Source organism: Panulirus ornatus, chromosome 10 (assembly GCF_036320965.1).
Source record: "Panulirus ornatus isolate Po-2019 chromosome 10, ASM3632096v1, whole genome shotgun sequence".
Lineage (NCBI taxonomy): Eukaryota > Metazoa > Arthropoda > Malacostraca > Decapoda > Palinuridae > Panulirus > Panulirus ornatus.
The window spans coordinates 42,599,275-42,625,693 of record NC_092233.1 but is presented as its reverse complement, the minus strand read 5'-3'; the positions used below and the strand labels follow the sequence as shown (position 1 = coordinate 42,625,693).

Here is a 26,419-nt window from a genome sequence, read left to right as displayed (position 1 = left end):
GCGAGGTGGCGATGAATGAATGGGGGAGACGTGTGAATGTGTAAAAGGGTATATATTTTGGGTTCGTGGTGTATATATATGGAATTGGATGTATGGGGATGTATATTTGCATGTGTATGTGTACATTGTGTATGGGGGGGTTTGCCTTTTTTTCGTTTTTCCCCTTGCGCAAAACCTCCAAACGGGGGGAACAGCGCCCAAACAAAATAATAAAAATAATATATATTATATATAATATATTTTAAAAATTTAATTTTAAAAATAATATATATAATTTTTTCTTTATATTCTCATTTCCCGCAAGCGAGATAGCTTAAAACAGAGGACGGGCCCTTTGAGGATATCCTCCTACCCACTTCTCTGTTCGTTTTTTGGGGAAAAAAAAAAAAAAAAAAAACGGGGGGAGGATTTCAGCCCCCCGCCCCTTCCCTTTTATCCCTTCCCCCAAACCGCAGGGAATACGTGGGAATATTCTTTCCCCCACCCCGGGAATAGAATAATAATATTTTTTCTTTTTTTGTTTTGTCGCTGCTTCCGCATTTGCAGTAGCGCAAGGAAACAGACGAAAGAAATTTTGGCCCCAACCCACCCCCATACACATGTATATACATACGTCCACACTCGCAAATATACATACCTACACAGCTTTCCATGGTTTACCCCAGACACTTCACATGCCCTGATTCAATCCACTGACAGCACGTGAACCTCGGTATACCACATCGATCCAATTCACTCTATTCCTTGCCCTCCTTTCACCCTCCTGCTTGTTCAGGCGCCGATCACACAAAATCTTTTTCACTCCATCTTTCCACCTCCAATTTGGTCTCCCACTTCTCCTCGTTCCCTCCACCTCCGACACATATATCCTCTTGGTCAATCTTTCCTCACTCATTCTCTCCATGTGCCCAAACAATTTCAAAACACCCTCTTCTGCTCTCTCAACCACGCTATTTTTATTTCCACACATCTGTCTTACCCTTACGTTACTTACTCAATCAAACCACCTCACACCACACATTGTCCTCAAACATCTCATTTCCAGCACATCCATCCTCCTGCGCACAACTCTATCCATAGCCCACGCTTCGCAACCATACAACATTGTTGGAACCACTATTCCTTCAAACATACCCATTTTTGCTTTCCGAGATAATGTTCTCGACTTCCACACATTCTTCAACGCTCCCAGGATTTTCGCCCCCTCCCCCACCCTATGATCCACTTCTGCTTCCATGGTTCCATCTGCTGCCAGATCCAATTCCAGATATCTAAAACACTTTACTTCCTCCAGTTTTTCTCCATTCAAACTTACCTCCCAATTGACTTGACCGTCAACCCTACTGTACTTAATTACCTTGCTCTTATTCACATTTACTCTTAACAAAGACAGAGGGGATAAGAGTGAGTGCTCAAATTACAGAGGTATAAGTTTGTTGAGTATTCCTGGTAAATTATATGGGAGGGTATTGATTGAGAGGGTGAAGGCATGTACAGAGCATCAGATTGGGGAAGAGCAATGTTGTTTCAGAAGTGGTAGAGGATGTGTGGATCAGGTGTGTGCTTTGAAGAATGTATGTGAGAAATACTTAGAAAAGCAGTTAGATTTGTATGTAGCATTTATGGATCTGGAGAAGGCATATGATAGAGTTGATAGAGATGCTCTCTGGAAGTTTTTGAAAATATATGGTGTTGGAGGCAAGTTGTTAGAAGCAGTGAAAAGTTTTTATTGAGGATGTAAGGTCATGTGTACGTGTAGGAAGAGAGGAAAGTGATTGGTTCTCAGTGAATATAGGTTTGCGGCAGGGGTGTTTGATGTCTTCATGGTTGTTTAATTTGTTTATGGATGGGGTTGTTAGGGAGGTGAATGCAAGAGTTTTGGGAAGAGGGGCAAGTATGCAGTCTGTTGTAGATGAGAGAGCTTGGGAAGTGAGTCAGATGTTGTTCGCTGATGATACAGCGCTGGTGGCTGAATCATGTGACAAACTGCAGAAGCTGGTGACTGAGTTAGGTAAAGTGTGTGAAAGAAGAAAGTTAAGAATAAATGTGAATAAGAGGAAGTTTATTAGGTACAGTAGGGTTGAGGGTCAAGTCAATTGGGAGGTAAGTTTGAATGGAGAAAAACTAGAGGAAGTAAAGTGTTTTAGATATCTGGGAGTGGATCTGGCGGTGGGTGGAACCATGGAAGTGGAAGTGAATCATAGGGTGGGGGAGGGGGCAAAAATTCTGGGAGTCTTAAAGAATGTGTGGAAGTCGAGAACATTATCTCGGAAAGCAAAAATGGGTATGTTTGAAGGAATAGTGGTTCCAACAATGTTGTATGGCTGCGAGGTGTGGGCTATGGATAGAGTTGTGCACAGGAGGGTGGATGTGCTGGAAATGAGATATTTGAAGAAAATATGTGGTGTGAGGTGGTTTGATCGAGTAAGTAACGTAAGGGTAAGAGAGATGTGTGGAAATGAAAAGAGTGTGGTTGAGAGAGCAGAAGAGGGTGTATTGAAATGGTTTGGTCACATGGAGAGAATGAGTGAGGAAAGATTGACCAAGAGGATATATATGTCGAAGGTGGAGGGAACGAGGAGAAGTGGGAGACCAAATTGGAGGTGAAAAGATGGAGTGAAAAAGATTTTGAGTGATTGGGGCCTGAACATGCAGGAGGGTGAAAGGCGTGCAAGGTATAGAGTGAATTGGAACGATGTGGTATACCTGGGGTCGACGTGCTGTTGTTGGATTGATGCAGGGCACGTGAAGCGTCGGGGGTAAACCCTGGAAAGTTCTGTGGGGCCTGGATGTGGAAAGGGAGCTGTGGTTTCAGTGCATTATTACATGACAGCTAGAGACAGTGTGAACGAATGGGGCCTTTGTTGTCTTTTCCTAGCGCTACCTCACACACATGAGGGGGGAGGGGGTTGTTCGTTCATGTGTGGCAAGGTGGCGATGGGAATGAATAAAGGACAGACAGTATGAATGATGTACATGTGTATATTTGTATATGTCTGTGTGTGTATATAAATGTATACATTGAGATGTATAGGTATGTATATGTGTGTGTGTGGACGTGTGTGTAAATACATGTGTATGTGGGTGGGTTTGGCCATTCTTTCATCTGTTTCCTTGTGCTATCTCGCTAATGCGGGAGACAGCAACAGAGCAAAATAAAATGATATAATATATATATATTTATTTATTTATTTCACTTTGTCGCTGTCTACCGCGTTAGCAAGGTAGCGCAAGGAAATAGACGAAAGAATGGCCCAACCCACCCACATACACATGTATATACATACATGTCCACACACACAAATATACATACCTGTACATCTCAACCTATACATATTTATACTCATACAGACATATACATATATACACATCTACATAATTTATACTGTCTGCCCTTATTCATTCCCATCACCACCCTGCCACACATGAAATAACAACCTCCTCCCCCCTCAAGTGCGAGGTAGCGCTAGGAAGACAACAAAGGCCCCATTCATTCACTCTCAGTCTCTAGCTGTCATGTAATAATGCACCAAAACCACAGCTCCCTTTCCATGGTTTACCCCAGACGCTTCACATGCCCTGGTTCAATCCATTGGCAGCATATCGACCCCGGTATACCACATCGTTCCAGTTCACTCTTTTCCTTGCACGCCTTCCACCCTCCTGCATGTTCAGGCCCTGACCACTCGAAATCTTTTTCACTCCATCTTTCCACCTCCAATCTGGTCTCCCACTTCTCCTCATTCCCTTTACCTCTGACACATATATCCTCTATGTCAGTCTTTCCCCACTCATTCTCTCCATGTGACCAAACCATTTCAAAACACCCTCTTCTGCTCTCTCAACCACACTCTTTTTATTAACCTACATCTCTCTTACCTTTTCATTACTTACTTGATCAAACCACCTCACACCACATATTGTCCTCAAACATCTCATTTCCAACACATCCACCCTCCTCTGCACAACTCTATCCATAGCCCACGCCTCGCAACCATATAACATTCTTCGAACCACTATTCCTTCAAACATACCTATTTTTGCTTTGCAAGATAATGTTCTCGACCTCCACACTATTTTCAACGCTCCTAGAACTTTCGCCCCCTTCCCCATGATATGATTCACTTCTGCATCCATGGTTCCATCCACTGCCAAGTCAACTCCCAGATATCTAAAACACTTCATTTTCTACAGTTTCTCTCCATTCAAACTTACCTCCCAATTGACTTGTCCCTCAACCCTACTGTACTTAATAACCTTGCTGTTATTCACATTTTGTCTCAACTTTCTTCTTTCACACACTTTACCAAACTCAGTCACCAGCTTCTGCAGTTTCTCACATGAATCAGCCACCAGCGCTGTATCATCAGCGAACAACAACTGACTCACTTCTCAAGCTCTCTCATCCACAACAGACTGCATACTTGCCCCTCTTTCCAAAACTCTTGCATTGACCACCCTAAGAACCCCATCCATAAAGAAATTAAACAACCATGGAGGCATCATGCACCCCTGCTGCAAACCAACATTCACTGAGAACCAATCACTTTCCTCTCTTCCTACACTTACACATGCCTTACATCCTCGATGAAAACTTTTCACTGCTTCTGACAACTTGCCTCCCACACCATATATTCTTAATACCTTCCACAGATCATCTCGATCAACTCTATCACATGCCTTCTCCAGATCCATAAATGCTACATACAAATCCATTTGCTTTCTAAGTATTTCTCCCATACATTTTCAAAGCAAACACCTGATCCACACATCCTCTACCACTTCTGAAACCACATTGCTCTTCCCCAATCTGATGCTCCGCACATGCCTTCACCCTCTCAATCAATACCCTCCTGTATAGTTTCTCAGGTATACTCAACAAACTTTTTATTATTGTTATTTTGCTTTGTCGCTGTCTCCTGCATTTGCGAGGTAGCGCAAGGAAACAGACGAAAGAAATGGCCCAACCCACCCCCATACACATGTATATACATACACGTCCACACACGCAAATATGCATGCCTATACATCTCAACCTATACATATATATACTCACACAGACATATACATATATACACATGTACATAATTTATACTGTCTGCCCTTATTCATTCCCATCGCCACCCTGCCACACGTGAAATAACAACCCCCTCCCCCTCAAGTGCGAGGTAGCGCTAGGAAGACAACAGAGGCCCCATTCATTCACTCTCAGTCTCTAGCTGTCATGTAATAATGCACCAAAACCACAGCTCCCTTTCCACATCCCGGCCCCACATAACTTTCCATTGTTTACCCCAGACGCTTCACATGCCCTGGTTCAATCCATTGACAGCATATCGACCCCGGTATACCACATCGTTCCAGTTCACTCTATTCCTTGCACGCCTTTCACCCTCCTGCATGTTCATGCCCCGACCACTCGAAATCTTTTTCACTCCATCTTTCCACCTCCAATTTGGTCTCCCACTTCTCCTCATTCCCTTTACCTTCTGACACATATATCCTCTTTGTCAGTCTTTCCTCACTCATTCTCTCCATGTGACCAAGCCATTTCAAAACACCCTCTTCTGCTCTCTCAACCACACTCTTTTTATTAACCTACATCTCTCTCACCTTTTCATTAGTTACTCGATCAAACCACCTCACACCACATATTGTCCTCAAACATCTCATTTCCAACACATCCACCCTCCTCTGCACAACTCTATCCATAGCCCACGCCTCGCAACCATATAACATTCTTGGAACCACTATTCCTTCAAACATACCTATTTTTGCTTTGCAAGATAATGTTCTCAACCTCCACACTATTTTCAACGCTCCCAGAACTTTCGCCCCCTTCCCCACGATATGATTCACTTCTGCATCCATGGTTCCATCCACTGCCAAGTCCACTCCCAGATATCTAAAACACTTCATTTTCTACAGTTTCTCTCCATTCAAACTTACCTCCCAATTGACTTGTCCCTCAACCCTACTGTACTTAATAACCTTGCTGTTATTCACATTATGTCTCAACTTTCTTCTTTCACACACTTTACCAAACTCAGTCACCAGCTTCTGCAGTTTCTCCCATGAATCAGCCACCAGCGCTGTATCATCAGCGAACAACAAGTGATTCACTTCCTAAGCTCTCTCATCCACAACAGACTGCACACTTGCCCCTCTTTCCAAAACTCTTGCATTTACCACCCTAAGAACCCCATCCATAAAGAAATTAAACAACCATGGAGACATCACGCACCCCTGCTGCAAACCAACATTCACTGAGAACCAATCACTTTCCTCTCTTCCTACACTTACACATGCCCTACGTCCTCGATGAAAACTTTTCACTGCTTCTGACAACTTGCCTCCCACACCATATATTCTTAATACCTTCCACAGAGCATCTCGATCAACTCTATCACATGCCTTCTCCAGATCCATAAATGCTACATACAAATCCATTTGCTTTCTAAGTATTTCTCCCATACATTTTTCAAAGCAAACACCTGATCCACACATCCTCTACCACTTCTGAAACCACACTGCTCTTCCCCAATCTGATGCTCCGCACATGCCTTTACCTTCTCAATCAATACCCTCCTGTATAGTTTCTCAGGAATACTCAACAAACTTTTTATTATTGTTATTTTGCTTTGTCGCTGTCTCCTGTGCTTTGCGAGGTAGTGCAAGGAAACAGATGAAAGAAATGGCCCAACCCACCCCCATACACATGTATATACATACACATCCACACACGCAAATATACATTCCCATACATCTTAATGTACACATATATATACACACACAGACACATACATATATACACATGCATACAGTTCACACTGTCTGCCTTTATTCATTCTCATCGCCACCTCGCCACACATGGAATAACATCCCCCTTCCCCCCTCATATGTGCGAGGTAGCGCTAGGAAAAGACAACAAAGGCCCCATTCGTTCACACTCAGTCTCTAGCTGTCATGCAATAATGCCCGAAACCACAGCTCCCTTTCCACATCCAGGCCCCACAGAACTTTCCAGGGTTTACCCAGATGCTTCACATGCCCTGATTCAATCCATTGACAGCACATCAACCCCGGGATACCACATCGATCCAATTCACTCTATTCCTTTCCCGCCTTTCACCCTCCTGCATGTTCAGGCCCCGATCACACAAAATCTTTTTCACTCCATCTTTCCACCTCCAATTTGGTCTCCCACTTCTCCTCGTTCCCTCCACCTCTGACACATATATCCTCTTGGTCAATCTTTCCTCACTCATTCTCTCCATGTGCCCAAACCATTTCAAAACACCCTCTTCTGCTCTCTCAACCACGCTCTTTTTATTTCCACACATCTCTCTTACCCTTACATTACTTACTTGATCAAACCACCTCACACCACATATTGTCCTCAAACATCTCATTTCCAGCACATCCACCCTCCTGCACACAACTCTATCCATAGCCCATGCCTTGCAACCATACAGCATTGTTGGAACCACTATTCCTTCAAACATACCCATTTTTGCTTTCGGAGATAATGTTCTCGACTTCCACACATTCTTCAATGCTCCCAGGATTTTTGCCCCTTCCCCCACCCTATGATTCACTTCCGCTTCCATGGTTCCATCCGCTGCCAGATCCACTCCCAGATATCTAAAACACTTTACTTCCTCCAGTTTTTCTCCATTCAAACTTACCTCCCAATTGACTTGACCCTCAACTCAACAAACTTATACCTTTCTAATTAAACACTCACTCTTTTCCCCTTTGCCTTTGTACAATGGCACATATACATACTTGTACATATCATCATATACACAAGGAAACAGCATCCTTCCTTCCCCCCTCTTCATTTCTCTGTGATAATATTTTCTCTTTCTACGCATTATACATTGCTCCCAGAACCTTCGTCCCCCCGCCTTCACCCTATAACTAACTTTCGGTTCCATGATTCTCTTTACTGCCATGTCTACTCCTCCAGTTTTTCTTCTTTCAGACTCGCATCCCAATTAATCTGTCCTTTAACCCAGCTATAAACTTAATAGCCTTACTTCACCTGAGCTGTATCATCAGAAAACAAGAACTAGCTCACTTTGCATGCCCTCTCATTCCTCACAGACTGCATACTTGCCCCTCTTTCAGAGACTCTCACATTTACCTCTCTCACCACCCTATCCATGAACAATTTGAACTGCTTTGGTGACATCACACCCCTGCCACAGACAAGCCTTCACTTGGAACCATTCACTCTTCTTTCTTCCTACTCATACATAAGCCTTAAAACCCTTGATAAAAACTTGGCACTACTTATAGTAGCTTTCCTCCCACTTCGTATATTCGTGAAACCTTCCATAAAGTATTTCTATCAATCCTGTCATATGCCTTCTCCAGACCCATAAGTGTCACAGTTGACACAGTTGTAGTGAATGAGCAAAAATGCTATTAGATAAACCTCTTGAACAACTTCTAGATACTAACCTTTGCATTCAAACTTTTAAAGTTTATTATTCATATGTGAATTTTGAACTTGATCAGTTTAGCCCTTCCCCCAGGCACTCTTAAGGGCAGGGCAGGATAGGGCCCTTCTTGAAATAGACCTTACGTATGAACTGGAAATGTAAAATCTATTTAGAATGATAGGGTAAGCAAGTAAGGAAAGAGTAAGGTGTGGTAATAAGGAGAGTATGGTTGTGAGAGCTGAAGAGGACATATTGAAATGCTGTGGACATGTGGAGGAAATGAATTACAAAGAAGATATATTTGTCAGAAGTGGAGAGGACAAGGAGGAGAGAGAAAGAACTGGAAATGGAGAGAATAAGATTTTGAGTGCTTGGGGTTTGAACATGCAGGAGTGTGAAAGGCATGCATAAGATGGAGTAAAATGAAGTGACTTATGAAGCAGCCAGGGGAAACTACAGAAAAGTCTGAGGGTTGTGGATAAGGGGGCTGGGGATGGGGCTGTGGTTTTGGTGCATTACACATGACATCTAGACAATGGATGTGAATGAATGAGGATCTACCTTCATCCGTTCCTGGCATTACTTCACTAATGTAGGAAGCAATGAACAAGTATGAAAGAATGGAAACTTGAAATTATCTTGAAAAAGCATATAAGATTGTCATGTCGTTCTTTAGAGAAAGGAGGAAATGGAAGGTCATTGACACAGGGTCTAGGTTTAGCATGTTATTGCATAATGCCAGCTAAGTATTTGTCGTTTTTGTAATGTGTGTATTTCTGTGTAAGTTGGATGCAGGACAGTTGAGAAGCAGGTCTTCATTGTCATCAGTATGGCATTGTGGTTTTGAGGGTCCTGTAATGTGTTAATATTTGCAGTGTTAGTGATGGTAGATGTCCAGAATGCAAATAGGAAACAGTAACTAGTACATGCCTTGGGTGTGAAGTCTCAGATGGATGTATGTCTGGTGAAGTGGAGTTCAATACTTGGTTGGGAGGGCAGTTGCTTAGTGCTTGTTTAGTTATTATTGCATGCATGGCATGTGTTGTCACTGATACATTTGAAGGGGGAGGGGGAAATCTGTGAGAATCAAGTATCTTTTCTGAGGATGCTTTGGGGGACAGTCTCGTGATTTGTTGATGCATGTACTTTGAAGGATGGGAGCAGTTGTTGGTTAATGCTATCCCTTAAATAGCATATTTGTTTAAATCTACTTGTTTACTGTGGTAAAATTTAAACCTATTCTGTTATTATAGCATGATGCACTTATTGAACGTCAGAGACTTTTGATATATTTATCAGATATTTGGAGACTTCCTTGACTTTCAGACTTGCTCTAAAGATAAAACATATCCTTTCAGTTTGGCATCTTTCAACTTTTTTAAGGATATTCAGAAGAGAACAGCAGTTCTAAAATGCAAAAGGACTATTTTCCCATTGTGATCATTTTTGTTTTGAAATGTTCATTTTGCACAGCCTATTTTTGGCTTCCCTTTAAAGTTTTCTAAGAGCATAAGTTGGTGATTCAGCAGAGTGGTTTAACCAAAGGGACTGCACATGTGGTTTTGTTAGGCCTTACTTACAGGTTTAATCTGCCTTCCAAATGTGTTTTAGAATATTTTTTGGCACTATTTTCATGTTCATATAAACCTGCTGTGGGTATCATTTGATGATATTGAGCGAACTAAATGGAGAAAGAAGCTCTAAGCATCAACTGTGTTTTTATTTCAGAGTTTGGGCTGTTGGGCTGTATTCAGGAAATGATGAGTCTGGCTTTGAACACAACACTACTTGTGCAATTATGAGCATCAGCATAGAACTCACAGATGAAGGCTTCAAGAATATTGATAAGGTCAGTGAAGATATCTGTGGTATGAAATTATGTATTATTTTGTACTGATTGAAGAATTTCATACAGTAGCTCCATACTTCGATGCTGACATATAATTGTGATCATTACTTCAGAAGGTGGGAGTCTAGTTGAAGAATTTCATACAGTAGCTCCATACTTCGATGTTGAAATATTATCTTGGTCATTACTTCCGAAGGTGGGAGTCTGGTTGGCTTTGATGGTTCAGATACATAGTGCTTTGATCATGTTTACCTTATGACATTACATGGTGTTTTACCAGATGCTCCCTAACATCATCTTTTTTCAAAGAATGCTGTTGTTGTATTGCTGTAATAATCTTAGTTTTCCAGTAATGCTTTTCTGCTCTCCTGTATGTGTATATAGCACATACCATGTATAGCATTCAGTCTTTTCATGAATTTTTATTTTCTAGTGCAAGAAAGTGGCAGTCCTTCAAATGCTTGAACATTTCTGTTAGGTTCTCACAATTTGAGGATGTAGAGCTGATTGGCTGTTATTCTTATTTGGGAAAGTTCTCTTAAAGCCATGCTCTTTTGAAAATGGGAGAAATGTATGCAACATTTAGAAGCAAGCAAAATTTAGTCCAAATTAAAGTTAATCTGTTTAGTGTGACATGCGTATGTGCATGTAGGTGTGCATCTTATGATGAGGCAGGCTGGCGAAAAACCACAAAAGAAAGATTTGGTTTCTTATAGTTCAAACAAGAAAGTTGATGCTGTTGTTGACACCAATGAGGCTTTCAATTATCTAACAGAATTTCTTGATTCTCTGGTACCACCTAGTATAACATTACACAACCTAAAGCTCAAAATTGGTGCACTCATCATTCTTCTTGGGAATTTGGACTCACTAACACTATGCAGTGGAACAAATATGGCTGTCAAGAAGCTGTTGACACATATCATTCAGGCTAAAATCATGATTGTTCAGGCTGCTGAACAGGATGTCATCACTCCCCACATTCCAATCTCATCTGACCTGTCATTTAAGTTCAAGTGCCTCCAGTTTCCAGTTCAACACAGCTTCACTATGAGCATCAACAAGGTACAGGGGAAGTCACTCAATGTTGTTGGTCTTAATGTGCAAAGATTATGTTTTTCTTATAGCCATCTTTAAGTTGAGTGTGCCATGGTTGGTGATGGTAAATTCCTTTTCATTTTGGTAGCAGATGTGAAAACAATGAAGATTACCCATCCTGAAGGACTGCAATGGTCAGAATTGTAAAAGATTCATACATGATATGATAGAAATTTGTGATGACAAATTTGAATGTTAAATATTTGACATACAGATAAAGTTCTTTGATTATAAATGATTCTTTTGACTTCTTTCATGCTAGAATATAGGTTTAGGATACACACACTCATACAGTCATTCAGAATATGTCAGTATGATTACATATAAAAAGCTGTGTACTTTTTAAGTGTTTTTACATCATTGAGAATGCAAAAAAATACATGGTAATTAGATTTTGTGTACATGGGGTGTTCAGTGTTGTAAATGGAAATGGTGAAGAGCTTGTAGATTTGTGTGCTAAAAAAGGACTGGTGATTGGGAATACCTGGTTTAAAAAGAGAGATATACATAAGTATACATATGTAAGTAGGAGAGATGGCCAGAGAGCATTATTGGATTATGCGTTAATTGATAGGCGCTCGAAAGAGAGACTTTTGGATGTTAATGTGCTGAGAGGGGCAACTGGAGGGATGTCTGATCATTATCTTGTGGAGGCAAAGGTGAAGATTTGTAGAGGTTTTCAGAAAAGAAGAGAGAATGTTGGGGTGAAGAGAGTGGTGAGATTAAGTGAGATTGGAAAGGATTCTTGTGTGAGGAAGTACCAGGAGAGATTCGAGTGCAGAATGGAATAAGATGAGAGCTAATGACGTAAAGGGAGTGGGGGAGGGATGGGATGTATTTAGGGAAGCAGTGATGGCTTGCACAAAAGATGCTTGTGGCATGAGAAAGGTGGGAGGTGGGTAGATTAGAAAGGGTGGTAAGTAGTGGGATGAAGAAGTAAGATTGTTAGTGAAAGAGAAGAGAGAGTCATTTGGATGATTTTTGCAGGAAAGTAGTGCAAATGACTGAGAGATGTATAAAAGAAAGAGGCAGGAGGTCAAGAGAAAGGTGCAAAAGGTGAAAAAGAGTATCATTAAATTTTGAGGAGAATAAATAGATGTTTTGGAAGGAGGTAAATAAAGTGCGTAAGACAAGAGAACAAATGGGAGCATTGGTGAAGGGGGCTAATGGGGAGGTAATAACAAGTAATGGTGAAGTGAGAAGGAAATGGAGTTAGTATTTTGAAGGTGTGTTGAATGTTTGATGATAGAGTGGCAGATATAGGGTGTTTTGGTCGAGGTGGTGCGTGAAATGAGAGGATTAGGGAGATTTGTTTGGTGAATAGGGAAGAGGTGGTGAAAGCTTTGCGGATGATGAAAGTCGATAAGGCGACGGGTTTGGATGGTATTGCAGTGGAATTTATTAAAAATGGGGGTGACTGTGTTGTTGACTGGTTGGTAAGGATATTCAATGTATGAATTGTTCAGGGTGGGGTGCCTGAGGATTGGTGGAATGCATGCATAGTGCCATTGTATAAAGGCAAAGGGGTTAAGGGAGAGTGTTTAAATTGAGGTATAAGTTTGTTGAGTATTCTTGAGAAATTATATAGGAGGGTATTGATTGAGAGGGTATAGGCATGTACAGAGCATCAGATTGGGGAAGAGTAGTGTGGTTTCAGAAGTGGTAAGAGGATGTGTGGATCAGGTGTTTGCTTTGAAGAATATATGTGAGAAATACTTAGAAAAACAGATGGATTTGTATGTAGCATTTATGGATCTGGAGAAAGCGTATGGTAGAGTGGATAGAGATGCTTTGTGGAAGGTATTAAGAGTATATGGTGTGGGAGGTAAGTTGCTAGAAGCAGTATAAAGTTTTTATCAAGGATGTAAGGCATGAGTACATGTAGGAAGAGAGGAAAGTGATTGGTTCTCTGTGAATGTCAGTTTGTGGCAGGGGTGTGTGATGTCTCTGTGGATGTTTAATTTGTTTATGGATGGGGTTGTTAAGGAGGTGAATGCAAGAGTTTTGGAGAGGGTCAAGTATGTAGTGTGTTGTGGATGCGAGGGCTAATGAGAATTGGTGAGACTGATTACGCTAGTCAGCAAAGATTTTGTCCCAAGGAAAAAACATTTGTTTCTTTTGTATTTGTACATGCTGAATTCAAATATGTTTTCAGAATTTTTCTATCACCCATAGTAATTTTCTTCCAGCATACTCTCATATCATTATGTACAGTATATATGTACCAGTGCTCTTTGGAGCATTTGAAACAAAAAGTTTAACAGACACAGCTATTTTCATGTTTGTGTAGTGCAATAGCTTCTCTCTGAAAGCACAAACAGAAACACAGCTGGGAATGTTGGTACATTCAAACAGTGGCCACACTACTCCTGAGTAGCAGTTCTCTGTCAGTTGCAGGCTAGAACTCAATGTGTAAACAGTGTCTCTTCCACTCTGTTGACAGATTGTGCCTTTGTGTATTCAAGTGTCAAGATTGTGCTGATACCCCATTCACCATTATAATGCCGAGAAACTGTGGAAATAGTCTGAATTCTCTCTGCTACATCTGCGGTGAATTGACATTCGTATCTCAAAAACATTCCTTCATACCTCTCATTAGAAAATTCTATGAGCATTACTTTAGCTGTGAAGTGGATGACCAAGATAAAAGTTGGACCCCCTATATTTGTTGTGTCACATGTGTCAGGCTACTCACAGCATAGGCAAAAGGTTCATGCCGTCTGCCTTTTGCCATTCCTGTGGTTTGGAGAGGACCCAAAGATCACGCTTCAGATTGCTACTTCTACCTGACAGATATAAGTGGTATAACATCAGAATCCATGCATACTCATAAATGTCCTAATTTATCATCTGCTATGAGGACAGTACCTCATAGTCAGGAATTACCTGTGCCAGAGCCTCCAAGAAACATGACACTAAGTGACGATGAGTTTGGTGATGAGAAACTAGACCAAGTAGAGGACAATATGGATCCATCATATGAAGCAAGCTGTTCAAGTGAACCACATTTGCTGAGTCAAGGAGATCTTAATGATCTAGTCCATGATTTGAATTTGTCTAAGAAGACTTTTGGGTTCCAGGTTAGAAGGCTGGAATCTTCTCCAGAAGGAAGCTAAAGTTTGTTTTCATTGTGATCATATCATTTTCAAATGTTTCTCCCTTGAAGATGGTCTGGCATTTTGCAGGCACTTGGCCACGAATATAACAGATCAATGGCGCTTGTTTATTGAATCATCAAATGTAAGCTTGAAAGCTGTTCTACTCCACAATGGAAATTTGTTCCCCTCCGTCTCTCTGGCTCTCGCAGCTAACATGAAGGAATCGTGTGATAACATGAAGCTTCTTTAGGAAAAAATTAAGTATAGAGACTTCAAGTGGAATGTATGTGGTGACCTAAAGGTTGTGGCATTTTTACTCAGAATGTAACCTGGTTACACAAAGTTCTTTTGTTTCCTTTGTGAGTGGGACAGCTGAGACAAGAAAAGTCAATATGTAAAGAAAATGTGGCCAAACTGAACAACACTGACTCCATTGAAGAAGAATGTTATCAGTCCTGCTCTTGATCCTGAGAAAATGTATCTGCCTCCTTTGCTCATTAAGCTTGGGTTGATAAGGACTTAGTCAAAGGTGTGGATAAAACTGGCTATGGATTCACATATTTGAGGAATAGATTTCCCAGAATCAGTGATGCAAAAATCAAGTAGGGTATTTTTGTAGGACCACAGATCAGGGAACTGTTTGGAGATGAAAAGTTTAATAAAGAGCTAAACAAAGTTGAAAAAACTGCATGGCTTTCATTTAAGAGAGTTTGTAAAGATTTCTGGGGAATCACAGATCAGAAAACTACTGTGGTGTTGTAAAAGATCTATTGACTTCGTATAAAGCTCTGGGGTGCAGTATGAGTCTAAAAATTCACTTTTTGGCTTCGCACTTAGACATTTTCCTCGAAAATCTTGGGGCATCAGTGATAAGTATGATGAAAGATTTCACCAGGACATTTTAGACAGAAAATCAGTGCCAAGGAAAGTGGAGCCCCTCTATGTTGGCAGATAACTGCTGGACACTAAGGAGGGATGTTCCTAAGGCTAAATATAGCCAAAAATTGTATATTTCTACATTTTAGGTGTAATTTTTTAAGTGTAATACCAGCATTATTTATGAATGAGTACGATACATTTGTTGCAGAATTTCATTGCTGTCACTTAAAAACCATTCCTGATAGAAACATTCTAAAAACAGATTCAAATTCATCATATAAAGTACTAAAAGGTCCACCTATTTTAGTTTGTGGGACAAAAAAATTAAAAATTTTGTTGATCAGTGAATTATCATTAAATTTCAGGGAGAATAAGATGCTGTTTTAAAAGCAAGTTAATAGTGTAAGAAAACAAGAGAACAAATGGGAACAATAATGAAGGGATCAAGTGGGGAAGTGGTAACAGGTAGGGGTGAAGTGAGGAGATGAAGCAAGTATTTTGAAGGACTAATGAATGTGTTTGATGATATGGTGGCAGTTGTAGGTTGTTTGGGTTGGGGAGGTATGGAGTGAGAGAGTCATGGAAAGTGGTTTAGTGAAGAGAAGAAAGGTGGTGAAAGTTGTGCATAAGATGAAATGTGGGAAGGTGGATGGAGTAGATGGTATTGAAGCTGAATTTCTCAAGAACGAGGGTAACTTGTTGAATGGTTATTAAGGATTTTAGTTGTATGTATGGATCATGGTAAGGTACCTGATGATTGGCAGAATGCATATATAGTGCCATTGTGTAGGGCAAGGTTGACAAAGAGGAATTTTCAAACTACAGAGCTATGGGTTTGTTGCTTCTACCTGTTAAGTTCTGTGGGAGCAAATTGATTGAGAGGGTGAAAGCATGAACAGAGCATCAGATTGGGTAGGAAAAAATGTGGTTTCAGGATTGTTAGAGGATGTTTGGATAAAGTGTTGGCTCTACACAGTATGTATGAGACATACTTTGAGAAAAAGAAAGATTTGTATATGGCAGTTATGGCTTTGGAGAAAGCCCATAAATGGGGTGATGGATATACTCTGTGGAAGGTCTTTGGAATGTATGTTGTGAGAGGCAAGCTGCTTGAAGCAGTGAAAAGTTTACTCAAGAGTGTAAGGTTTGCATGCAAGTAAGTAGAGAGGAGAAATACCCATATTTTCCAAAAGTTTTTCCTAGTTATTTCTCTTTACTAGGTTCTTAACCATCAGTAAAATTTATGATGAAAGAGGTGAAAGAAATGGAATTCTTCTGTATACACCTTACTCATAGTGTGACTAGTCTGGAATTCATTGCCTGTTCTGGGTTTCATTTCTAATGTACAGGTATGACCCTTGCCCTTTTACATTCCCTTGGTACTTGGTTCTCTCCAGCAATATCTTGACAGTAATTCATATGGTTTGTCTAGCATACACCTTCAGTACTTATAGTGAAATTTCTTTGGACTCTGATCTTTGTCTGAATCAAGTCCTTTTAGTATTATGTAAATATATTTTCTAGATTTTTTTCATGCTTGCCCTTAGTGTCCCACATTAGCAAGATAGCATCAGGAGCAGTTAAATAAAGGCCGCATTCACACACATCCAATCTAGCTTTCATGGGCAATGCACCAAAACCACAGCCTCACAGACCTTTTCATGGTTTCCCCCAGCTGCTTCACATGACCTGGTTCTTTCTACTGACTGCACATTACCCCTGTACATCATCTTTCCAATGCACTCTGTCCCAGACACTTTTCACCCTCCTGAATTTTCAGGCCGTGACCACTCAAGCTATTTTGCACTCCATCCTTTCATCTCCAATTTGGTAACCTTCCTCTTTTCCCCTCCACTTCTGACACATATATCCTCTTTGTCAACCTCTTCTCTCTCACCCTATCCATATGTCCAAACCATTTCAGCACACCCTCCTGGGCTCTCTTAATCACACTGTTCTTATAACCATGCCTTTCTCTTACCCTTTTGTTACTTTCTTGATTAAACCACCACACCAGATATTGTCTTCAAGCATTTCATTTCCAACACATCCACCATCCTCTGCACACCCTTATCTATAGCTCATGACTTGCATGCATACAACATCGTTGGGACTACTTTACCTTCAAACACATCCATTTTTGCCCCCTCAGATTATGAGCTCTCTTTCCAGACATTTTTCAATGATGCAAGAACCTTTTCCCCCCCCTCACCCACCCCATGGCTCACTTACACATCCATGGATCCATTCTCTGTCATGTCCGGTCACAGGTATCTAAAACTCTTCATTTCTTCCAAATTTCTTCTCAGTCACACACCAGCTGACTTTTCCCTCTGCTCTACTAAAGCTAATGACATTGCTTTTAGTCACATTACTCTCAACTTCTTTCAAATGCTTTTCCAGACTCAGTCAACACATTTTGCAGTTTCTTACTCAAATCTGCCACAAGTGCTATGTTATCAGCAAACAATAACTGACTCACTTCTCAGATCCCCTCACCCCACTACATACGGCTTACTTACTCCTCTCTCCGAAATGCACCACCCCATTCTTAAACTAATTAATCAGCCATGGTGATATCACATACCCCTGCTGCAAACCAACCTTTACCTGGAACCATTCACTTTCCTCTATTCCTGCATGTACACACATCTTACACTCTTTTTAAGAGTTTGTCACTGCTTCTGGTAGCTTTTCTACCACACCATGTGTTTGTTGGACCTTCCTCAAGGACATTTGTTACAACCCTATCAAATGAAATCTCCAGTTCCATGAATGCCACATACAAATCCTTCTTTCTTCTTAATATTCTCAGACACATTCTTCAAAGCAAACTCCTGATCCACATACCCTTTACCACTTATGCAATGACATTGTTCCTCCCCAATCTGATGCTCTTGGCATACATTCATCCTCTATGCCACTAATTTTCCCATACAGCATACCCAGTAAAATCTACAAACTCATACCTCTGTAGTATGAACACTCACTTTGGTCCCCATTATTTTTATTCAGTAGCACTATATATGCATTCAAAACAAACAACATCTGCCATTCTGTCATCAAACACATATAACAATCCTTCTCACCTCAGTACTGCCTGTTACCATATCCCCCTGTGCACCTTTCCCTGATGTTCCCTTTTGGTTTCTTGTTTTTCTCATATTATTAACCTTCTTCCAAAATATCTTTACATTCTCTTCGAAGTTTACTGATAATTGACTGTGATACAAAATTTAACTTTTTGTTTTTAACACTCATAAAGACAATGATTTTTCTGACAAATTCTGACTTCCTGAATCCAAAAATGGGATTCAAAATTATGTAGGCTGTCAGTATTTTATTTAGTGAAGGGTAAGTGTATTCACAAAATATTACTTATATGTTATGAATATATATAGAGTGAATTGAAACAATATGTAATACCAGGGTCAACGTGCTGTCAGTGAACTGAACAAGGGCATGTGAAGCATCTGGGGTAAACCATGGAAAGGTCTGTGGGGCCTGGATGTGGAAAGGGAACTGTGGTTTTGGTGCATTACACATAACAGCTAGAGACTGAGTGTGAACGAATGTGACCTCTCTTGTCTGTTTTCCTGACGCTACCTCACTGAAGTGGTGGCAGCGATGCTGTTTCCTATGGGGCGGATGAAGGCAGGCAAGTATGAATATTTACATATGTATATGTGTATATGTATGTATAGTATGATATGTATATGGGCGTTTATGTATATATACACATATATGTGTGGATGGGTCATTCTTCATCTGTTTCCTGGTGCTAACTGGTTGATGCAGGGAACAGCGATTACGTATAATGGAATAGATGATGAAAATTGATATATGTTTTATTATTATTATTATTATTATTATTATTATTATTATTATTATCATTATTATTATTTTTTTTGCTTTGTCGCTGTCTCCCGCGTTTGTGAGGTAGCGCAAGGAAACAGACGAAAGAAATGGCCCAACCCACCCCCATACACATGTATGTACATACATCCATACACGCAAAATATACATACCTACACAGCTTTCCATGGTTTACCCCAGAAGCTTCACATGCCCTGATTCAGTCCACTGACAGCACGTCAACCCCGGTATACCACATCGATCCAATTCACTCTATTCCTTGCCCTCCTTTCACCCTCCTGCATGTTCAGGCCCCGATCACACAAAATCTTTTTCACTCCATCTTCCCACCTCCAATTTGGTCTCCCACTTCTCCTCGTTCCCTCCACCTCCGACACATATATCCTCTTGGTCAATCTTTCCTCACTTATTCTCTCCATGTGCCCAAACCATTTCAAAACACCCTCTTCTGCTCTCTCAACCACACTCTTTTTATTTCCACACATCTCTCTTACCCTTACGTTACTTACTCAATCAAACCACCTCACACCACACATTGTCCTCAAACATCTCATTTCCAGCACATCCATCCTCCTGTGCACAACTCTATCCATAGCCCACGCCTCGCAACCATACAACATTGTTGGAACCACTATTCCTTCAAACATACCCATTTTTGCTTTCCGAGATAATGTTCTCGACTTCCACACATTCTTCAAGGCTTCCAGGATTTTCGCCCCCTCCCCCACCCTATGATCCACTTCCGCTTCCATGGTTCCATCCGCTGCCAGATCCACTCCCAGATCTCTAAAACACTTTACTTCATCCAGTTTTTCTCCATTCAAACTTACCTCCCAATTGACTTGACCCTCAACCCTACTGTACCTAATAATTATTATTTTTTTTATTTTATTATACTTTGTCGCTGTCTCCCGCGTTTGCGAGGTAGCGCAAGGAAACAGACAAAAGAATGTCCCAACCCACCCACATACACATGTATATGCATACATGTCCACACACTCACATGTACATACCTATACATCTCAAAGTATACTTATACACTCACAGACATATACATATATACACACGTACATAATTCATACTGTCTGCCCTTATTCATTCCTGTCGCCACCCCGCCACACATGGAATACCAACCCCCTCCCCCCGCATGTGCGTGAGGTAGCGCTAGGAAAAGACAACAAAGACCACATTCGTTCACACTCAGTCTCTAGCTGTCATGTATAATGCACCGAAATCACAGCTCCCTTTCCACATCCAGGTCCCACAGAACTTTCCATGGTTTACCCCAGACGCTTCACATGCCCTGGTTCAATCCATTGACAGCAACTCGACCCTGGTATACCACATCATTCCTATTCACTCTATTCCTTGCACACCTTTCACCCTCCTGCATGTTCAGGCCCCAATCACTCAAAATCTTTTTCACTCCATCTTTCCACCTCCACTTTGGTCTCCCACTTCTCATTTCCTCCACCGCTGGTCAATCTTCCCTCACACATTATCTCCATGTGACCAAACCATTTCAAAACACCCTCTTCTGCTCTCTCAACCACACTCTTTTTATTACCACACATCTCTCCTACCCTTTCATTACTTCCTCGGTCAAACCACCTCACACCACATATTGTCCTCAAACATCTCATTTTCAGCACATCCACCCTCCTATGCATAACTCTATCTATAGCCCACACCTTGCTACCATATACCATTGTTGGAAAAACTATTCCTTCAAACATACCCAATTTTGCTTTCCAAGATAACGTTCTCAACTGCCACACATTCTTCAACGCTCCCAGAACTTTTGCCCCTTCCCCCACCCTATGATTCACTTTCGCTTCCATGGTTCCATCTGTTGCCAAATCCACTCCCAGATATCTAAAACATTTCACTTCCCTCAGTTTTTCTCCATTCAAACTTACCTCCCAATTGACTTATCCCTCAACCCTACTGTACCTAATAACCTTGCTCTTATTCACATTTACTCAGCTTTCTTCTTTCACACACTTTACCAAACTCAGTCACCAGCTTCTGCAGTTTCTCACCCGAATCAGCCACCAGTGCTGTATCATCATCAAACAACAACTGACTCACTTCCCAAGCTCTCTCATCGACAACAGATTGCATACTTGCCCCTCTCTCCAAAACTCTTGCATTCACCTCCCTAACAACCCCATCCATAAACAAATTAAACAACCATGGAGACATCACACACCCCTGCCGCAAACCTACATTCACTGAGAACCAATCACTTTCCTCTCTTCCTACACGTACACATGCCTTACATCCTCGATAAAAACTTTTCATTGCTTTTAACAACTTGCCTCCCACACCATAAACTCTTAGTACCTTCCACAGAGCATCTCTATCAGCTCTATCATATGCCTTCTCCAGATCCATAGATGCTACATACAAATCCATTTGCTTTTCTAAGTATTTCTCACATACATTCTTCAAAGCAAACACCTGATCCACACATCCTCTACCACTTCTGAAACCACACTGCTCTTCCCCAATCTGATGCTCTGTACATGCCTTCACCCTCTCAATCAATACCCTCCCATATAATTTACCAGGAATACTCAACAAACTTATACCTCTGTAATTTGAGCACTCACTCTTATCCCCTTTGCCTTTGTACAATGGCACTATGCAAGCATTCCGCCAATCCTCAGGCACCTCACCATGAATCATGCATACATTAAATAACCTTACCATAGCCCACGCCTCGCAACCATACAACTTTGTTGGAACCGCTATTCCTTCAGACATACCCATTTTTGCTTTCCGAGATAATGTTCTCGACTTCCACACATTCTTCAAGGCTCCCAGGACTTTCACCCCCTCCCCCACCCTATGATTCACTTCTGCTTCCATGGTTCCATCCGCTGCCAGATCCACTCCCAGATATCTAAAACACTTTACTTCCTCCAGTTTTTCTCCATTCAAACTTACCTCCCAATTGATTTGACCCTCAACCCTACTGTACCTAATAGCCTTGCTCTTATTCGCATTTACTCTTAACTTTCTTCTTTCACACACTTTACCAAACTCAGTCAGCAGCTTCTGCAGTTTCTCACATGAATCAGCCACCAGCGCTTTATCATCAGTGAACAACAACTGACACTTCCCAAGCTCTCTCATCCACAACAGACTGCATATTTGCCCCTCTTTCCAAAACTCTTGCATGCACCTCTCTAACAACCCCATCCATAAACAAATTAAACAACCATGGAGACATCACACACCCCTGCCACAAACCTACATTCACTGAGAACCAATCACTTTCCTCTCTTCCTAAACATTCACATGCCTTACATCCTCGATAAAAACTTCTCACTGCTTCTAACAACTTGCCTCCCACACCATATATTCTTAATACCTTCCACAGAGCATCTCTATCAACTCTATCATATGCCTTCTCCAGATCCATAAATGCTACATACAAAAACATTTGCTTTTCTAAGTATTTCTCACATACATTTTTCAAAGCAAACACCTGATCCACACATCCTCTACCACTTCTGAAAACACACTGCTCTTCCCCAATCTGATGCTCTGTACATGCCTTCACCCTCTCAATCAATAGCCTCCCATATGATTTCCCAGGAATACTCAACAAACTTATACCCCTGTAATTTGAGCACTCATTTTTATCCCCTTTGCCTTTGTACAGTGGCACTATGCAAGCATTCCGCCAATCCTCAGGCACCTCACCATGAGTCATACATACATTAAATAACCTTACCAACCAATCAACAATACAGCCATCCCCTTTTTTAATAAATTCCACTGCAATACCATCCAAACCTGCTGCCTTGCTGGCTTTCATCTTCTGCAGAGCTTTTACTACCTCTTCTCTGTTTTTTATTAATATTATTATCATTATTATTATTATTATTATTATATGTAATTGCTGTTTTCCGCATCAGCAAGGTAGCCCCAGGAAACAAAGAATGGCCCAAACCACTCATACACACACATATATGTACATAAACGCCCACACACATACATATCAACATTTATTTTATTCATTAATTATACTTAGTCGGTGTCTTCCGTGTCAGTGAGGCAGCGCAAGGAAACAGACGAAAGAATGGCCCAACCCACCTACATACACATGTTTATACATTTTTGCCCATACACGCACATATACATACCTATAAATTTCAACGTATACATCTGTACACATGTACATATACATACTTGCTCCACCCCCTGCCCCCGCATGCACGAGACGTAGTGCTAGGAAAATACTATAAAGGCCACATTCGTTCACACTCACTCTCTAGCTGTCATGTGTAATGCACCGAAACCCACAGTTCCCTTTCCACATCCAAGTCCCATAAAACTTTCCATGGTTTACCCCAGACGTTTTACATGCCCTGGTTCAATCCATTGACAGCACGTTGACCCTGGTATACCACATCGTTCCAATTCACTCTTTTCCTTGCATGCCTTTCACCCTCCTGTATGTTCTGGCACCGATTGCTCAAAATCTTTTTCTCTCCATCCTTCCACCTCCAATTTGGTTTCCCACTTCTTCTCGTTCCCTCCACCTCTGACATATGTATCCTCTTTGTGAATCTTTCCTCTCTCATTCTCTCCATGTGACCAAACCATTTCAATACACCCTCTTCTGCTCTCTCAACCACACTCTTTTTATTACCACACATCTCTCTTACCCTTTCATTACTTACTCGATCAAACCACCTCACACCACATATTGTCCTCAAACATTTCATTTCCAACACATCCATCCTCCTTCACACAATGCCGTCTTCAGCCCAAGCCTCACAATCATATGACATTGTTGGAACCACTATTCCTTCAAACATTCCCATTTTTGCTCTCTGAGATAATGTTTTGGCCTTCCACACATTCTTCAACACTCCCAGAACCTTTGCCCCTCCCCCACCCTGTGGCTCACTTCTGTTTCCATGGTTCCATCCACTGCTAAATCCACTCCCAGATATCTAAAACACTTCACTTCCTCCAGTTTTTCTCCATTCATACTTACCTCCCAATTAACTTATCCCTCAACCCTACTGAACCTAATACCCTTGCTCTTACTCACATTTATTCTCAGCTTTCTTCTTTCACACACTTTACCAAACTCAGTCACCAACTTCTGAAGTTTCTCACCCGAATCAGCCACCAGTGCTGTATCATCAACGGACAACAACTGACACTTCCCAAGCCCTCTCATCCACAACAGATTGCATACTTGCCCTTCTCTCCAAAACTCTTGTATTCACCTCCCTAACAACCCCATCCATAAACAAATTTAACACCCATGGAGACATCACGCACCCCTGCTGCAAACCAACATTCACTGGGAACCAATCAGTTTTCTCTATTCCTACTCATACACAGGCCTTACATCCTTGATAAAAACTTTTTACTGCTTCTAGCAACTTACCTGCCACACCATATACTCTTAATGCCTTCCACAGGGCATCTATATCAACTCTATCATATTCCTTCTCCAGATCCATAAATGCTACATACAAATCCATTTGTTTTTCTAAGTATTCCTCAAATACATTCTTCAAAGCAAACACCTGATCCACACATCCTCTACCACTTCTGAAACCACACTGCACTTCCCCAATCTGATGCTCTGTACATGCCTTTACCCTTTCAATCAATACCCTCCCATATAATTTCCCAGTTTTACTCAAACTTATACCTCTGTAATTTGAACACTCCCCTTTATCCCCTTTGCCTTTCTACAATGGCATTATGCATGCATTCCACCAATCCTCAAGAGCTTCACCATGAACCATACATACATTGAATATCCTTCCTAACCAGTTAACAACACTGTCACCCCCATTTCTAATAAATTCCACTGCAATACCATTGAAACCCGCTGCCTTGCCGGCTTTCATCTTCCACAAAGCTTTCACTACTTCTTCTCTGTTAACCAAACCATTCTCCCTGACCCCTCTCACTTCACACACCACCTCAACCAAAACACCCTATATCTGCCACTCTTATCATCAAACACATTCAACAAACCTTCAAAATACTCACTCCATCTCCTTCTCACTACACCACTGCTTGTTATTACCTCCCAGTTAGTCCCCTTCACCAATGTTCCCATTTGTTCTCTTGTCTTACGCACTTTATTTACCTCCTTCCAAAACCTCTTTTCATTCTCCCTAAAATTTAATGATACCCTCTCACCCCACCTTTCATTTGCCCTCTTTTTCACCTCTTGCACCTTTCTCTTGACCTCCTGCCTCTTTCTTTTATACACCTCCCAGTCATTTGCACGACTTCTCTGCTAAAATCGTCCAACAATATTACCTCTTCATCCCACCACTCACTACCCTTTCTAATCTGCCCACCTCCTACCTTTCTCATGCCACAGGCATCTTTTGTGCAAGCCATCACTGCTTCCCTAAGTACATCCCATTCCTCCCCCAGTCCCCTTACATCATTTGCTCTTACCTTTTTCTTTTCTGCACTCAATCTCACCTGATACTTCCTCACACAAGTCTCCTTTCTAAGCTCACGTACTCTCACCACTCTCTTCACCCCAACATTCTCTCTTCTTTTCTGAAAACCTCTACAAATCTTCACCTTTGCCTCCACAAGATAATGATCAGACATCCCTCCAGTTGCCCCTCTTAGCACATTAACATCCAAAAGTCTCTCTTTCATGCACCTATCAGTTAATCCGTCATCCAATAATGCTCTCTGGCCATCTCTCCTACTTACTATATATGCTTATGTATATGACTTTTTCAACCAGGTACTCCCAATCACCAGTCCTTTTTCAGCACACAAATCTACAAGCTCGTCACCATTTCCATTTACAACACTGAACACCCCATGTACACCAATTATACCCTCAACTGCCACATTACTCACCTTTGCATTCAAATCACCCATCACTATAACCCAGTCTCGTGCATCAAAGCTGCTAACACACTCACTCAGCTGCTCCAAGAGTACTTGCCTCTCATGATCTTTCTTCTCATGACCAGGTGCATTGGCACCAATAATCACTCATCTCTCCATACTCTTTCAGTTTAACCCATATCAATCTAGAGTTTACTTCCTTACACTGTACAGCATACTCCCACCACTCCTGTTTCAGGAGTAGTGCTACTTCTTCCTCGCTTTTGTCCTCTCACCAACCCCTGACTTTACTCCCAAGA

At 41.3% G+C, this 26,419-nt stretch overlaps 1 protein-coding gene across 1 annotated transcript in view; it reads left to right on the top strand.

The window, feature by feature from the left end:
* LOC139750631 (nardilysin-like) overlaps window positions 1–26,419 on the top strand; it is a 588,785-nt gene that overhangs the window by 151,355 nt on the left and 411,011 nt on the right. The window contains exon 7 of the mRNA XM_071665306.1: window positions 10,179–10,299. Coding sequence (XP_071521407.1) covers window positions 10,179–10,299 — 121 coding nt within the window. The remainder of the gene's footprint in view (window positions 1–10,178; window positions 10,300–26,419) is intronic.